Source organism: Caenorhabditis elegans, chromosome V, assembly GCF_000002985.6.
Source record: "Caenorhabditis elegans chromosome V".
Taxonomy (NCBI): domain Eukaryota; kingdom Metazoa; phylum Nematoda; class Chromadorea; order Rhabditida; family Rhabditidae; genus Caenorhabditis; species Caenorhabditis elegans.
Window position 1 is genome coordinate 8,173,774 of NC_003283.11, and position 14,958 is coordinate 8,188,731.

General features: G+C 33.2%; 5 protein-coding genes across 8 annotated transcripts; 3 read left to right on the forward strand and 2 right to left on the reverse strand.

The window, feature by feature from the left end:
- Positions 1–3,319: 3,319 nt before the first annotated feature.
- F20D6.9 (Histone H2A/H2B/H3 domain-containing protein) lies at positions 3,320–3,676 on the reverse strand (the record flags this gene model as incomplete). Its single annotated transcript, NM_072705.1, has 1 exon — positions 3,320–3,676. One exon carries the CDS (start codon positions 3,674–3,676, stop codon positions 3,320–3,322), a length of 357 nt encoding a protein of 118 aa, NP_505106.1.
- Positions 3,677–5,439: 1,763 nt separating this feature from the next.
- On the forward strand, positions 5,440–9,669 carry srp-7 (Serpin domain-containing protein; the record flags this gene model as incomplete). Of its 4 annotated transcripts, NM_001129452.4 has the most annotated exons (6): positions 5,440–5,459; positions 7,653–7,931; positions 7,978–8,156; positions 8,206–8,528; positions 8,576–8,731; positions 8,946–9,110. In NM_001129452.4, the coding sequence occupies 6 exons, from the start codon at positions 5,440–5,442 to the stop codon at positions 9,108–9,110; spliced, it is 1,122 nt and encodes a 373-aa protein (NP_001122924.1). The 4 variants fall into 4 exon arrangements, with proteins under 4 accessions (NP_001122924.1, NP_001023823.1, NP_001379840.1 ...); NM_001028652.8 differs by lacking the exons at positions 5,440–5,459; positions 8,946–9,110 and adding an exon at positions 9,258–9,441; NM_001392557.2 differs by lacking the exon at positions 5,440–5,459 and having other exon boundaries at positions 8,946–9,229.
- Positions 9,670–9,910: 241 nt separating this feature from the next.
- srp-8 (Serpin domain-containing protein) lies at positions 9,911–12,106 on the forward strand. Its single transcript, NM_001322578.3, has 6 exons — positions 9,911–9,976; positions 10,622–10,900; positions 10,949–11,127; positions 11,174–11,496; positions 11,539–11,694; positions 11,838–12,106. Exons 1-6 carry the CDS (start codon positions 9,957–9,959, stop codon positions 11,997–11,999), a joined length of 1,119 nt encoding a protein of 372 aa, NP_001309497.1. The 5' UTR covers positions 9,911–9,956; the 3' UTR covers positions 12,000–12,106.
- A 157-nt stretch (positions 12,107–12,263) lies between these two features.
- On the forward strand, positions 12,264–13,624 carry F20D6.2 (Methyltransferase FkbM domain-containing protein). The gene is made up of 5 exons (NM_072708.3): positions 12,264–12,352; positions 12,443–12,904; positions 13,089–13,205; positions 13,253–13,383; positions 13,426–13,624. Exons 1-5 carry the CDS (start codon positions 12,266–12,268, stop codon positions 13,544–13,546), a joined length of 918 nt encoding a protein of 305 aa, NP_505109.1. The 5' UTR covers positions 12,264–12,265; the 3' UTR covers positions 13,547–13,624.
- Positions 13,625–14,029: 405 nt separating this feature from the next.
- On the reverse strand, positions 14,030–14,694 carry F20D6.15 (uncharacterized protein; the record flags this gene model as incomplete). The annotated part of the gene is made up of 2 exons (NM_001368456.1): positions 14,030–14,275; positions 14,329–14,694. The coding sequence occupies 2 exons, from the start codon at positions 14,692–14,694 to the stop codon at positions 14,030–14,032; spliced, it is 612 nt and encodes a 203-aa protein (NP_001355439.1).
- Positions 14,695–14,958: the final 264 nt, after the last annotated feature.

The window sequence follows — 14,958 nt, forward strand, 5'->3', positions numbered from 1 at the left end:
CCAACTTAATCGAATGACCTATTCCACAAATATTCAAAAATAAGGTTAAGTGGTAAAGATCAAAGGAGCAGCTTTATGTATTCAAGATAACAATTGTTTAAATAACCGGAGCAGTTTTCCAGAATTTGACAAACTTACTAGTTAGTGTTGAGGGAATCAACGCTATTAACATATAAAAGTGGAATAACCGATTTTTTTTGTTTTACTTCTGTGGTACTTTCGAAATTAAGACTGTTTTAGGTATTAAAAACGATAACACCACTAACGCTAATCCGTGTTTTAAGGCGTTGTAAAAGAGACACAAAGTTTAAAAAAACATTATTTTGTTGGCGGATAACAGAAAGCAATCCGGAAGCAGAACGGAACTAATCAAGTTGTTAAATTTAAAAAGAAAGCTAATATTTGTTCTAAACAACTATACTCTCTTTTTTAACTAGAAAAATACCTCACATATTCGAACTTGGTTCATATTTTAAATTGAAAATATACGGATGGCAATCAACACTTCTTTACAAACATTGAGAGCTTCTTCTGAATCTCAATATTTCCGTACCGAGTGCATTACCCAAGAATATTTGTTTACAGATTGGAGAAAAGAGCAGAAGACTGGATCATTTGATGAAATTGGATTTCAACAAAAAAAATGGTTGATTAGACTAATTGGGTTTTGAAGGGAATTCCCAGAAAATGCCTCGAAAGGTCTCAAACCAAAGAACTGAAAAAAAAAACTAGATTGGGGATAGGAAAAGCAAAAGAAAACACGTATGGTAATGAGGACAAGCATCTCAGATTTGACCGGATATACTAGTAGAAAAAATGGAAAGAGATTGATCGTGCATAGAAGAAAAAGGAAATTGCAAAAAAATATTAGTTATTACAAGTGTTACAGCTTTTTATTATGAAGTAAACAAAGAACATATGCTCTAACGTGAGAAAATGGAGACTATTGACCAAAAGTAAAATTTCGAAGATCATTGAGTAATTGGTTCAGCTTCAGATGTTCGAAATAATCTAGGCTGTGGATCGAAAAGTTTTTAATAAAATGTTTTAAAGTTGGGGAAGCAAAATACCTGACTAACACAATAAACATTATTTAGAGTTTGATCAAATACTGATTCGGAAATAACTATATCAGTAGAAAGATTAGACTCTAAACGAATCATTTCAATAACCAAATAAGTGACCCTTGTTTTAACATAACGTCAATAGCCAAAAGGCTAGCAGTCAAACTGCGGCAATGATTAACGAAACATTTATAATATGCATCTGAACTTATTTGAAAATTTACTGTTTGAATGAGTATCCCGCGTATTCCAGAACTTGAATTTTTGAGCAATAATGTATTTTTATTAATTAATTTTAAAGAAATTGGTTTTCCCTCTACTCTATTTTCTAACGGATAAATTAGTTTTTTGATTTTTTGGGTAAATTCAAAAAATGTTTTGCTTCCCAACAAAGTCCTTGAAAATGTAATCCACAAAACGAAGGGTCAAGCAGAGAGAAACATCAGAAATGTAAACATTATTCAAACGTTCTACGGCGTAACTTACAATTTTCAGAAAGAAATTCGAGAAAAATAAATACACTGACAGATCAGGTTTAAAATCTGGAGACATCTGATTCTAGGTTTAAGTTGTCTCGTAAATCAGGAAATCATGTTTTTGTGTTTTTTGTCGTGTTTTTCTTTTCAGAGTTTCAAAAAAATAACGTCGCCACAACGAAAAGCGAGTGGACCCTACGAGAAAGAATTTTTGTTGTCGCGTTCGTTTTTTGTTGGTGTTTGGTTTGGTTCTTGGACAAAGGACCAACTCACTCGATGTTCTTTATCAGATTTTATTTCAATAAGAAAAATGGAGGAAAAAAAAAGAACAATGGGGAAAGAAGGACAAAAAATAGTGAAAGAGAAACCAAATTTCCAGCAGAAACAATATTCGTGTGAATGAAAAGGATGAAATCATGAGTAAATGCACTTTGAAACTAATTTATTTTTCTCCAATAAGAACTTTTCTGCTATTAAAAATGTTACAATGTAACAATGTCTAAAGTTTTACTGAAAATTAGAAAAAGTTTCTTTAAAGTTTTCGTTTGTTGGAACGCTATGAGTTCCAAGTAGGCTAAAGAGTACCCGCTTGCCTACAAGGTGACATTCGCTGCTCCGTGCCTGCCTGTCCTGCCAAGAAGGTGTTCTTTTTTGGGTGTTTAACACATTAGTTCAAATAAAAATACAAACATGCATTGTTCTCGCCTATAGGTAGGCAGATAGGCAGTTGAGAAAACACTATCTCAGAAATTTGCCTACCTACTATAGAAACCTGTTTTGTAAAGTTTCAAGATATGTATATCCTTTGCGAAGAGTTTGAAACCGATATTTTACTTTTGGAAAACTTTATTTTAAAGATTGAATAAAATTAACCGTTTCGGTTTGGTTTTTTATTTTTTTTTCTTCAATTTTTCTTGACTTTGAAATATTGCTTAAACATTTTTGGGCAATAATTCCATAATTCGTTTCAAAATTTTTTGGAACTTCAAAGATTTATTTGAAACCTACACAATTTTTTGAAACTCTAGGTTGCTCGAAATAACCTTTGGAAATATTATTTCGAGATCTCTGTTATGAATTGAAAGTAAACCTGCAAAGAGACTTTCAGAAAGAACCTCAAAGGAGCTCAAGTGATGTAAAAACACCTATAGAATGAAACACGGGACCTCCAAAAAGCAGATCGTCGACCAAAACAATTCATCTGAAGATGTAGACGTAAACGACTACTACCTCACGTGTTTCTTTCGCAAAGAAAATGTCACCGTGACCTCATTTTGTAATAATTTCTCATCGACTACTGCTCAGGATGCTCATTAATATAATAATGTTGATTTATGGACGATTACTTTTTCAGCAAATTCAATGTATTTTCAGAATCATTATATTTTGTAGGGTTATGTGCAAAAACAGGAATATGTGAAAATAAGTAGTAAAAAGAATATAGCTTTTTTATTTTTTAAAAATTGTACATCTTCCCATCATCTTCCATTGCAGTGGCAGTCGCAGCTGCAATAAATTTTCGTAGCAGAAGATGAGTTGAAGATTTATGAGTATAAAAAATATTGGATGAAGTTTTGAATACGAAAGCAGGGAATCCAATTTCAGATGTCGCGTAGAGGGTGGACATGTTTTTCGAGTTTAACCGAAAAATTTAAGCTGCTCTTTGGCGTTTGAAGATGCAAAATTTGGCTGGAAATTACAACTACAAAATGGAGCAATTAAAAATGTACTCTTCTGTTGGGTTCGGTGTGGTTTTGGATCAGAAATCCTCGTGGTCAATTATTCGTCTTCTCCTCTTATTCGCCTAGCAAATTTCAAATTATCAGCTTCAATTGTGACTCTTTTGCATTTTATGGCACATAAGTTTCCTAGTCGAAATAATTCAACCAAGTAGTCTTCGACGGCTGCTTGGAGAGCATCTATGGCGTCTTTTCGGAATATCAAGTCAGTCACGAAGTCTTGTGCCAATTCCTTTACCAATCGTTCGAATCTGGATCGAGGAATGAGCAGTTCAGTAGACTGTTGTTGTTTTCGGATTTCTCGCAGAGCAACTGTACCAGAATGAAAAGGATATGATCGTACTGGCTGAGTGCACGATTTGCGGCATACTCCCGAAAGGTTCTTTTTGCCAGCCATTGTTTGGTAGATGTGGTGTGAAATGGAGAGATTGTAAACCCTTCTATAGGTGCCAAAGGTGAGTGGGCGTAGCTTCGAAGTCAACTGCGGTGAAGGGGGCGTGGTTTCTTACTATTAGAGAAACTGTATCAGACTAACTCCGATAAAGCCATAGTCAGTGAACTCTCAACATAGTTAGGAAGAGTTACTCAGATTAAATAAAATCGTCAAAGAACAATCAGGCCAATTCTGGGCTAGGCATAGTTCATAGGCAGAACTTGGTAGAGGAAATCAGAGTAAAGTAACGATGATTTTAATTTTTCCGTCTGAAAAAAGATATTGAAAGCATTTTGCCGATCGAACAAGACACCCAAAGTCTCATGACGACATCCCAGAAAGAGTTTCAGCCAAATTCCCAACAACAGCCTAAAGGAAAATCTGAAAAGAACAAAACATTTGAACGTGCTAGAGCGTACTTGCACATACTTGCACATACTGTAAGTCAACATAGAACTCTACTCATAAGTGTGACAAATTTGTTACACCAACAGTACGAAGCCAAGATTTGATTAAAGACAATTGTTGTTTAAACTGCTTGATAAAAGGTCACATGGTTGCAAAGATTGCCAGAGCGAACGCAAAAATTGCTCTCGCTGTGAAGGTGGTGAACACTGACTCAGCAAAGTCGGAAAACATGATATGATTTGTCTTAGTTTATTGGTTACCTTTATCCGAAGGTGCATCAAGTTGCCTATTGGCGTTATGTTGAAGATGACTGATATAATACATTGTAACGATTTCGGGAAAAATACATATTTAACAAGATAATTATTTTTTTCGATTTTCCGAAAAAATGGAATAAAAGAAAAACGGACATTTTCGATATTTTTCAAAATCCAATAAAGATCAGCATTTTTTTGTATTTCAATTTCAAAAAAAAAATCGAAATTAATTTTTTAAAATTGGAACTCGAGTTCCTGCTCAATCCTGGTCAATGATTAAATTAAATTATGCTCGTACAGTAACTTGTTATTTCTGTGTTTAATTAAAGGCGCATTACTGATGCGATTTGGGTCTCTCCACGATTGCACTCTGTTGTGTTATTTACTTTTATTTTTAAATATTTTATTTGTTATTTTAATTCATTTTCCGCATCATTTTTTCAAGGAATTTCATTGATATTTATGCCATTCGATTTAAATTTAATTTTTTGTCGTTATTTTACGTCGAACAATGAGTCAAACACCTAATTCTGGTTATGCAACGTGGGGTTACACCCTTACTATAGTATATATATAGAATACTTGCAAAAATTGTTATATTTACACTTCGAAAATCAGTCCGAAAAAGACGTAAAGCAACTTTGCCTAATGAACTTTTTTTAATTAATAATTTCACAAAAATTGTGAAACTTGTTATTTCTCTTGTTTTTTGCCTTTGAATTTTAAATATGTCGAATTTTTCCAACTATTCAGCTGTTCTTGTCGATTTTTGTTAATTTCGAAACTAGTTCAGTAAGAAGTGCGAATTCAGAAAGAAAAACAAATCAAGAGTATTTTTTATTTCGTTTTTCTCTCAATTTCTCTTCACTTCTCTCCCATTTTAGTGCATGTATTTTCCTCTTCTCTCTTCTTGTTGTCTAGTTTAGACAACGCGGTCACTGTTAGAGAGTGCAGACGGTTAGCGTAACAAACAAAAAAGTAGAATTCATTTTTGGCGTTGGAAACCGCATTAAATACTGTCCTCACAGTTTCCGTTCGTCTTAATTTCAAATCTTTGCTCTTATGTCGGATCCAAAAGAAAAGTGAGTCAGAAGTTTCACATTAAATTTTTAAAAACATTGACGCCAGATGTGATCATAAAAACATGAAACAACTGTTGTGCGAACCCGAATCGGTGACCCACAGCGCCTCAGATCGGGAGAGAAGAGCTAAAAAAGTGGTTTTGGCGCGGGAGCGCGTTTGCTGCAGACGTCGCACGAATTGGAATTAATGTATAGCAAAACAGTAAAATATCGCGTTTTTGCTGGATTTTAGGGATTTTGAAGCAATTTTCAACATGCGGGACCGCCCAGAGACTGTTCGCGATGCGATTTACTTCATTTTAACATAAATGTTTCCCCAAATAAGCTCGAAGTGAGCTCTGAATTTCGGCGAATCTGAAAATTTTTTTTGACCAAAAACAGAATTTTGCAAATAAAAATTGATTTTAGAGCAATTTATTGCATAAATGTTTAATTTTAGAATTTTTATTATTAGTTTGAATCTTTTTAAAGAGTTTTAGTCATTAATTTGACTGATAACACAGAAAAATGATTTTTCTTTACAACGAAATCGATAAAAAAGTAAAGCAACATTTATCAAGGGAAATCTTGCAAAATTGGTTAAAAAACTTTTGTGAAATCAAAGATTTCACTAGAATAAAGCTACAAATCAATCAAAATCACTAAAAATACAAATAGTTCTGATCAAATTTCAATGTTCCAATCTACCAATGGATCTATGACACGCAAAATTTCTTATGTAAGTGTTGCTCTCCACTTTTCCTTAAAAAATGGCTCACATACTCGCATAAATGATTAACATTTTTTACAAGTTTCGTGTTATATTTTCTTTTCCTTAATAAGGAACCATCAGGTTCTTCCTACCCTCTACGGCTCTGGATACCTCAACTTCGACAACTCCTATCTACTCGGAGAGGCGAGATACCAAAAAGTGATCAACTAAAGACTTGTAGAGCACATCAAAAACTATGATATTCAATTTAACCTACGTTTTTATCTTTCAAGATGGGGGAGTTAGACTTACATTTGTATTGCATACTTTTTTTTATTCTACTGGCTGCTCTAACTCCCTCATCTTAAGAGATAAACACATGATTTTAATTAATTATTATAGTTTTTGATATGTTCTACAATTTCTTAGTTAATCACTTTTTGATATCTTGTCTCTCTGAGGAGATAGGAGTTGTCGAAGTTACAGTATCTATAGCTATGCGCATATGAAGAATCATATGGATTCTCATCATGCTATACTACTCATCATCTGCTTTTTGTGGGAAACAATGATTCAAAAATGTTTTTTCAAATGATAAAACAAGTTTTGACTTGATCTGAACATTTAGTGTTGGTTTAGTGAAGATCAACTGCCAACTAAACAGTTTCCGTTGATTTGGGCATTTTTGAGCAATTTCAAGACTTGAAACCGTGTTATTTCTATCAAGCTGACGTTTATAAATTGGAATCAAACATATTAATGCTTGAAAAAATTTGTTTCGTGTAGAAATTTTGTCATAGAGTTAACTTGTTCTAATCGGTTCGAAAATCAATGAAAAATCAGCCAAATATTGAATTTGTTCAATAAAATGTTAAAAAAAAAATTTAAGCAATAATAATCCCAATATTTAATTATTTTTTCCAAATTTCATCTTGAAAACTCGAATAATCGCGAAATTTCGTCTGAAACTCATTTAATACCGTAAAAGTGTGCAAGCGCGCTCCGTTGGACTTTTCAATTCTCGATTTTCACAACTCTCCCGATTTGAGGCGCTGTGTGACCAAGCTATCAACATTCGTTCTTTTGACACCGCAAACCCAGTTCTCCTCGAAACGTTTTTTTTTATTTTTACGAAACGGATTTAATTCAATTCGAATTAATTCAACATAACCTTTCGTCGCAAAAAAGTTTATAAAATAGACTGCAATGTCAAGTTTTTTGTTATGTTTGGCTAGGGTCATTTACACGAAAAAAGTTCGTTGTAAGCTTTCCAGCATTTGAATTCATAGCTTTTATTGATTCAAACGTAAATTGATTGGCGAAACTCTCTTCTGACATCATGAAATTTAATGTTTACCAAATCACTTATATTTTTTAACGGTGTGTACGCATTCTGTCACAGATAAAACCGAATAAAACAGTGGCCTCGTTTCCTTCTTTTTTCGTAAAATCGTCCAACGGTTTTTTTTCATCAGAACAATTTAATAAATATTATTTTTCAGTATGGCACTACTTCTCCAATCGGAGACTGATTTCGGTCTGGGACTTCTTCGTCAACAGAATATTTCCGAATCTCTCGCATTTTCTCCACTTTCCATTGCCTTAGCTCTATCTCTGGTTCATGTAGCGGCAAAAGGAGAAACTCGTGATCAGATTCGTGAAGCTCTCGTAAAAGGATCCACCGATGAACAGCTCGAACAGCATTTTGCAAACATCTCCGCTGCACTATTGGCGGCTGAAAGAGGAACCGAAGTAAAACTTGCGAATCATGTCTTCACTAGGTAAATTAAAAGTTTGGATGGAGATTTCAAAGTTGTTTTTATTCAGAGCCGGATTTAAAATCAAGCAATCGTACTTAGATGATGTCAAGAAACTTTACAACGCTGGCGCAAGTTCACTTGATTTTGACAATAAGGAAGCTACGGCCGAAGCGATCAATAATTTTGTTCGTGAAAATACAGGAGATCATATCAAGAAGATTATTGGATCGGACAGTATCAACTCAGGTTTCAAATTTTTAAAATAAAATTGATAATAATGTTTCTTATTTTAAAGATCTCGTCGCTGTTCTCACCAATGCTCTCTACTTCAAGGCTGATTGGCAAAACAAATTCAAAAAGGATTCTACATTCAAGAGCGAATTCTTCAGTTCAGCTGATTCGAAACGAGAAATCGATTTTCTCCATGCCTCCAGTGTCTCGAGAGATTACGCCGAAAATGATCAATTCCAAGTTCTCAGTCTTCCATATAAGGACAACACATTTGCACTCACAATTTTCCTTCCAAAAACCCGTTTCGGATTGACCGAGTCGCTCAAAACTCTGGATTCTGCAACTATTCAACACCTTCTATCAAATGTCTCCAGTACTTCGGTTAATGTTAGTCTTATGGAACATTTGCTTTATAATAATTTTCAAATTTACAGGTTCAAATTCCAAAGTGGAAGATTGAGACAAAGTTGGGACTCGAAGAAGCTCTTCAATCGCTCGGAATTAAAAAAGCGTTCGATAATGATGCAGATCTTGGAAATATGGCAGATGGCCTCTACGTTTCAAAAGTCACTCACAAAGCTCTCATTGAGGTAAGTATTCGCTTTGTTAGTGATAGTAAAACATGTCTGATTCAATGCTTCGTAATGTGTACTCGAATTTTCAAATGTGCATGTGAACGTAGCAATTGACGGTTTGAATATAAAAACTGTATCCTATTGCTTGCTTAGTTTTAATCCCAAATAGTAAATAACTTACCAATCCCTGTCGATTGTTCGGTTACCACTCATTGGTCCTGTTTTCTAGGTTGACGAAGAAGGAACCAAAGCCGCTGCAGCTACTACTGTATCAATTTCGCTCAAGTCAGCCATGTTCGTAATGGAAGAGCCAAAAGATTTCACAGCCGACCATCCATTCTTTTTCGTTCTGTCAAAAGATAACCACCCTCTTTTTGTCGGCCTTCATCATTAGAACTTTCTCGAACGAAACGTTTTTTGTATTATAATTTGTTCGCTAATTACTTGATAATACCGCGTGGATATGTAAATTTCTGATTTTTCTGCGAAAAATTTAAATAAATGTATAATAAATATCGTGTAATAGTTAAAACGTATACAGGTCGACGAAGAAGGAACAACTGCTGCTGCAGCCACAGTGGTATCATTTGTCAGGAAATCTGCAAGACCGTCAGCTATAAAGCCAATCGTTTTTCAAGCAGATCATCCTTTCCTCTTTATGCTCACCCAAACAAATCACCCAATTTTTCTAGGAATTCATCAATAAAGCCAACATATATTTTCATAATACTGTTTCTTCATAAATTCCACGTTCACAACTAATTCATAAATATTAGCCAGTTTATATTCAGGTCGATGAAGATGGTACTGTAGCTGTTGCGGCTACAAGATGTTCAATAGAAAGATGCCGGAAAAAGATGAAAGAAAACATTGAATTTCATGCAGAGCACCCATTTTTCTTCATATTACATCACGGAACATCATATATATTTTTGGGTGTCTTCACGGGATGATGGCTTCATTGATAGACAAAGTTTTAAAATTTTGGTCCAATATGACTTTCATTTTTTTTAGTACTCAATTGAGTTTCTTTCAGACAAAAATTCAATTTTAAGCTCCAAAAATGAATACATTTATTATTGAAATATGCAATCTTCAAAATTTCTATTTGCTCTTTTCAAACATTCAATGTATATTTCGCAATCAGTTTCGTATGTATGACTAAACCTCTACATTCTCTATCAACATTTTATTCAACGATTTTATCATTTCCAGGCAGAAATTTTCATTATTATTCTCAATGTCAAACGACGATAAATTGTAAGTGAACTTTAAAAAAACAATTACTCTAGAGCTTTTATTGCGTATAGCGCAAAGTATCTCGTAGCGAATACTACAGTAGTACTTTAATTTACTACTGTAGCATTTGTGTCGATTTACGGGTTCAACTTTCTGAATGAACTAAATCATTTATTTATAGATAGAATATTAAAGTTAAGCAAAAATATGAACAAAAATATGAAAATATGAAAATATGAAGAAACAAAGGAAAATGGGATATCGCTGTCGCAGTACGAAAAGAAAATAAATGAACCGATTGGTTCAATGGAGCCCGTAAATCGACACAAGCGCTACAGTAGTCATTTAAAGAATTACTGTAGTTTTCACAACAAGATATTTTGCACGTCAAATATGTTGCACAATACGTATGTATTCTCAGAAATTTAGTCTTCCCGTTATAACAATTTAGCAATGCTGAAAAATATATAAAATAAGACAATTAATTGTGAAATATCGCAAAATAAAAATACGGTAAGAATGAAATATTCAACTTCAAAACTCAATTTTTAAATTTTGGGAAATCTCTTTGGAAGAAATTCGAATAGGTATGTAGATTTGCCAAAATAATGAAATAAAAAGTTATATGTGCCATTATTTTTAGAATTCTTGAATTTCTCCTTCCAGGCACGAATTTCTCTCCAAATCAGAGGCTGAGTTTGCCCTGAAACTACTCCATCAACAGGATCACTCTCAGTCTTTTGTTTTCTCACCAATTGCTATTTCATTGGCTTTATATTCTCTATATGAGGCAGCTAGAGGTGAAACTCGTAGTCAGATTCACGATTGTCTTTTCAAAAATGCCACTGATGGAGAGATGGTAACACATTTTTCAAACGTCTCCACCGCACTTTCAGCAATGAAAAAAGATCCTCAAGTGAAAATTTGCAATCATATCATATGCAGGTACTTAGGTTTCGTTTTGAAAATTTTATTTGAACTAACTTGTTTCAGAAATGGAATTAAAACCGAGTCATTGTGTTTAGATAAAGTAAAGTTACTTTATAATTGTGAAGTGTCATCACACGATTTAGACAATGAAAAAGAAACTATAAAAACAATAAACAAATTGATACGAGAAAATACGGATGGACACATTAAGAAAATTAATACCAAAATAAGTATTGATAAAGGTAAGTCACCATCATCATACTTAAAGTTTTAGAATTAAATGTTTAGATCAAGTTGTAGTATTTCTCAGTGCTGCATGTTTTGAAGCTCAATGGCAGAACAAGTTCCATAAATTATCTACTTCCAAAAAAGAGTTTTTCTGCACAGCAAACTCACACAGAAACATAAAATTCTTACACGCAACTGGTGCTAACAGAAAATACTGTGAAAACGACAAATTCCAAGTTCTTAGTCTTCCATATACAGACAGTTCGTTTGAAATGACAATTTTTCTTCCAAAAGAACAATTTGGATTGGCTGAAGCATTGAAAACACTGGGGACGTCTACCATTCAAGAACTGAAGTCAAATGTTTCTAACTATCTAGTTAATGTAAGTGCTTCCATTAGTTAAAAAATATGCTTTTTATTTCAGGTTCAAATTCCAATATGGCGGAATGAAACAGAGATTGATCTGAATAGCACACTTCAGGCGATTGGAATAACAAAGATACTTAACGAGTCTGCTTATATAGGGAATTTTGCAGAAAATGTTCATATTTCAGAATTTATTCACAAGGCAATAATTGAGGTAACCAAACGTTTTTTAATAATTTTTCCAATTTCGTCTAGTTTCTTTGCATCGTTTAAGGATTTCTTCTATAAGCTATAAGATTTAGTTGTATGCTGGAAATGTTTGCCTAATTCTTGATATTAACTTTATTTTCTTCATAGGTTAACGAAAATGGCACTTCTCCTGCAACTAACACCAAAGTTATAACAAAACGATGGCGAGAGGAAACCGGCGAAATTCGAGATTTTATAGCAGACCATCCATTTTTATACACAATTCATTACAAGAATTCAATTTTGTTTATGGGTGTATTTGCTGGATGATAACTAAATTTGACTATGAATAAAACCACTTAATTAAAAAAAACATTTGTAAGTGGAGAAAAACTAGAAAAATGAATAAAGTTGTGAAGAAGATTCAAATCTTCTAATTCATAAAATCTTTACTCCAAGATGTCTATCCTTGATTTATCCAGTCTTCCGAGAATATGTGGCAGTTACTTTCTGGTTTTTGTCAGATCAAAATGCAGAAGATCTGCCTGCCATTTCTTGAACGTTTAAATACATTCATTAGATTGAAACATCGCTAGATGGGTCCACAATATTCTTCAAAAACGTCGATTCTTCTAGCAATATTTGGAGCAAATCTACTTTTAAAAAGAACATTTGATTCTAGAGTAAGTTATTTATAACTTTTTGAAAGTTTTGATTTTATGAGCCACTACTATAAAATGAGCTTCAATATTTATTGAACAATGTTTTTAAAGGATAATGTGGATTTACTACATAGATCAGCAGAATGTGTACAAGAAACAATTGAACCCCTCATGACAGGCGATTTGTGGAAGTTTTGGGGTCGTTTTCCGTATATTGTGAACAAATGCTCTCCATCTCTGAAACGAATAAAACTTGGAGAATTTCCTAATTCGGATGAATATAAATATCATTTTCTACCACTTCACAAACTTCCGAATTGCTCGATTATTTCACTTGGAATTGGAAAAGATGTGAAAGCAGAAAAGAAAATGAAAGCATTAATGCCCAGCTGTAACTTTTTTGGAGCTGATCCGGTTGATGAAGATAACAATGAACTTTTTTCAAGTTTTGGGAAATTTTTCAATATGGCAGTTGGGGATAGGAATGGAAGTTTTCGATCATATGTTCTGGAAGAAATTTATAGATATCAAGAAGTTTTGACAATCGATTTAGTTACGTTTATTAAAGCAAATGTGAGTTTTAAAAATAGAAATTAATTTACTAGAACCTTTAAAACCTCCTTCGTAGGTTTTCGGCAAATTTAAATGAAATTTTATTTATTTTCATTTTTCACAATTTTTCTTGGTATTTTACATCACTGCATAATGTATAAAATGGTGTTTTTTTTCAAAAAAAAACAATAATATCACATACTAGGTCCGACAGCAAACAATTGATCAACTTATGATAGATATTGAACATGCCGAGTATCCCGTGTTCCCTTTCATAGAGGAAAAGGGCCAGCTGGAAGATAATGGAATTATTGTTTGTCAGGTACCAACGTCATTCGAAATATTTAAAGTTTACCTAATAATTTTCAGATTAACATTGAAATCCACAGCCCCATCGACGAAGATCGTGAAACGTTTGCCAACTTTTTGAGAAAAAATTTTGTGACTCATCAGTGGATATTTATAAACTCGGAAATTCACCCATACTTCAAACATATCAGGTATCAAAGGATTGCCCAACAACTATAATTTAAGAATTTCAGACTCTTCATGGTGAATGGAAGAAACCGAGAATGTCTGAAAAGATATTTTCTCAGTAGTGGAAAAAGTAGAAATACAAGAAAAACAAGAGAAGTTCATGTTGAAGATCATCTTTTTCAATGAATATTTTAATTTAGGAAATAGGAAGTTTAATTGAAAGTTTTTTAACCTCTTCTGTAAATAAAGATGCATATAATAATAGATCTTCTTTACCAATTTATTCCATAGAAGTTTATCAAAAAATGTGATTATTCAAAATGTTGTTATTCTTCCAGGAGTGTGAATTGTTGATTTGTTTGCAATTGATACAACACTAAAAGCTTCCCTTTCTTTCCAGAACATCAACATTTGAAAATACGCCATCCTTATTTTTTTGTTCGTGAAAATTATTGTCAAACTGTTAAAGTAGCGTTTCCCACAAGGGTTCTGCCGGGTAAAAGGCTGGATTTTAACTATACCTTATCATATTTGAATTTGTATTTATTGAGACGATACATTGTAATCAAACTTGTTGCAATTCCAGTAAATGTGTCAATTGTGGTCAATGAGATAATGATTATTCTATGAAAATTGAAAGAAAGAAGACCTGAACAACAGCTAGGGGGTTTAGAAGCTATAGAGTGCCAGATGAAATATTTTCACACACTCCGAAATTTCAATAAAAATTTGAATTTTATAATCATCCTCCAGAATATAATTTTTTAGTAACTGACCAGTTTTTGAATATTGAGCCTGTGTTCCCCAATCCATAAAATAATATATCAACATCACAAGACCTCCAGGCAGTGTACAAATGAATGAAAACATTGTTATGAAGATAAAATACGCTCTTATCGATGAATTGTCAAAGTACTTCAATTATTCTTTTAAATTCAAATACAAAACCGCTAGATTTAAGTTCTTACCGTATTGTACCAAACACATGTTGCAGAAAGTCTGTTTACAGATAGAAGAATATTTCCTAAGTGGTTGAAAAATACTCCGTAATAAGACAAAACTACAAGGCAAGTGAAAATGAATATTGGCAGAAGTTGAGTATTATGAGTGAATTCAGAAGAGATAATTGTGAGACAATAAATACAATCGGAAGTTCCCATATAATAAAATATCAAAAAGAAACCATTTGCCTTTTTTGCATTTTTGATTACAATTATTAACAGAAAATAGTGAATAGTTACAGGAATACAAAAGCAACAAAGATAATATGGATCAAAAAGTCGCCATGTTTCAAAGTGACAATTGTTCACAGGAATTGAAGGTTTTGTAGACATTGTTTGATTTCCCTTGAAAAGAAAAACAAGAGGCTCTTCGCCTACGAGAAAACCCATTTTTGAACTCTATAATTATTTCCGCACAGAGGATTTGTTCCATATGATCTCTTCGGCAAAAATAAATATTCCAAAATGAAATGAAATAAACTTGGCCGTTTTGGCTTTCCCACATTCCGCCTACTTTCTTGCCACCTTTTTGCCACCTTTTGTAAAATTAATACAATTCAGAAAAAGGTGGCAAAAAGGTGGGCGGGACGTGGAAAA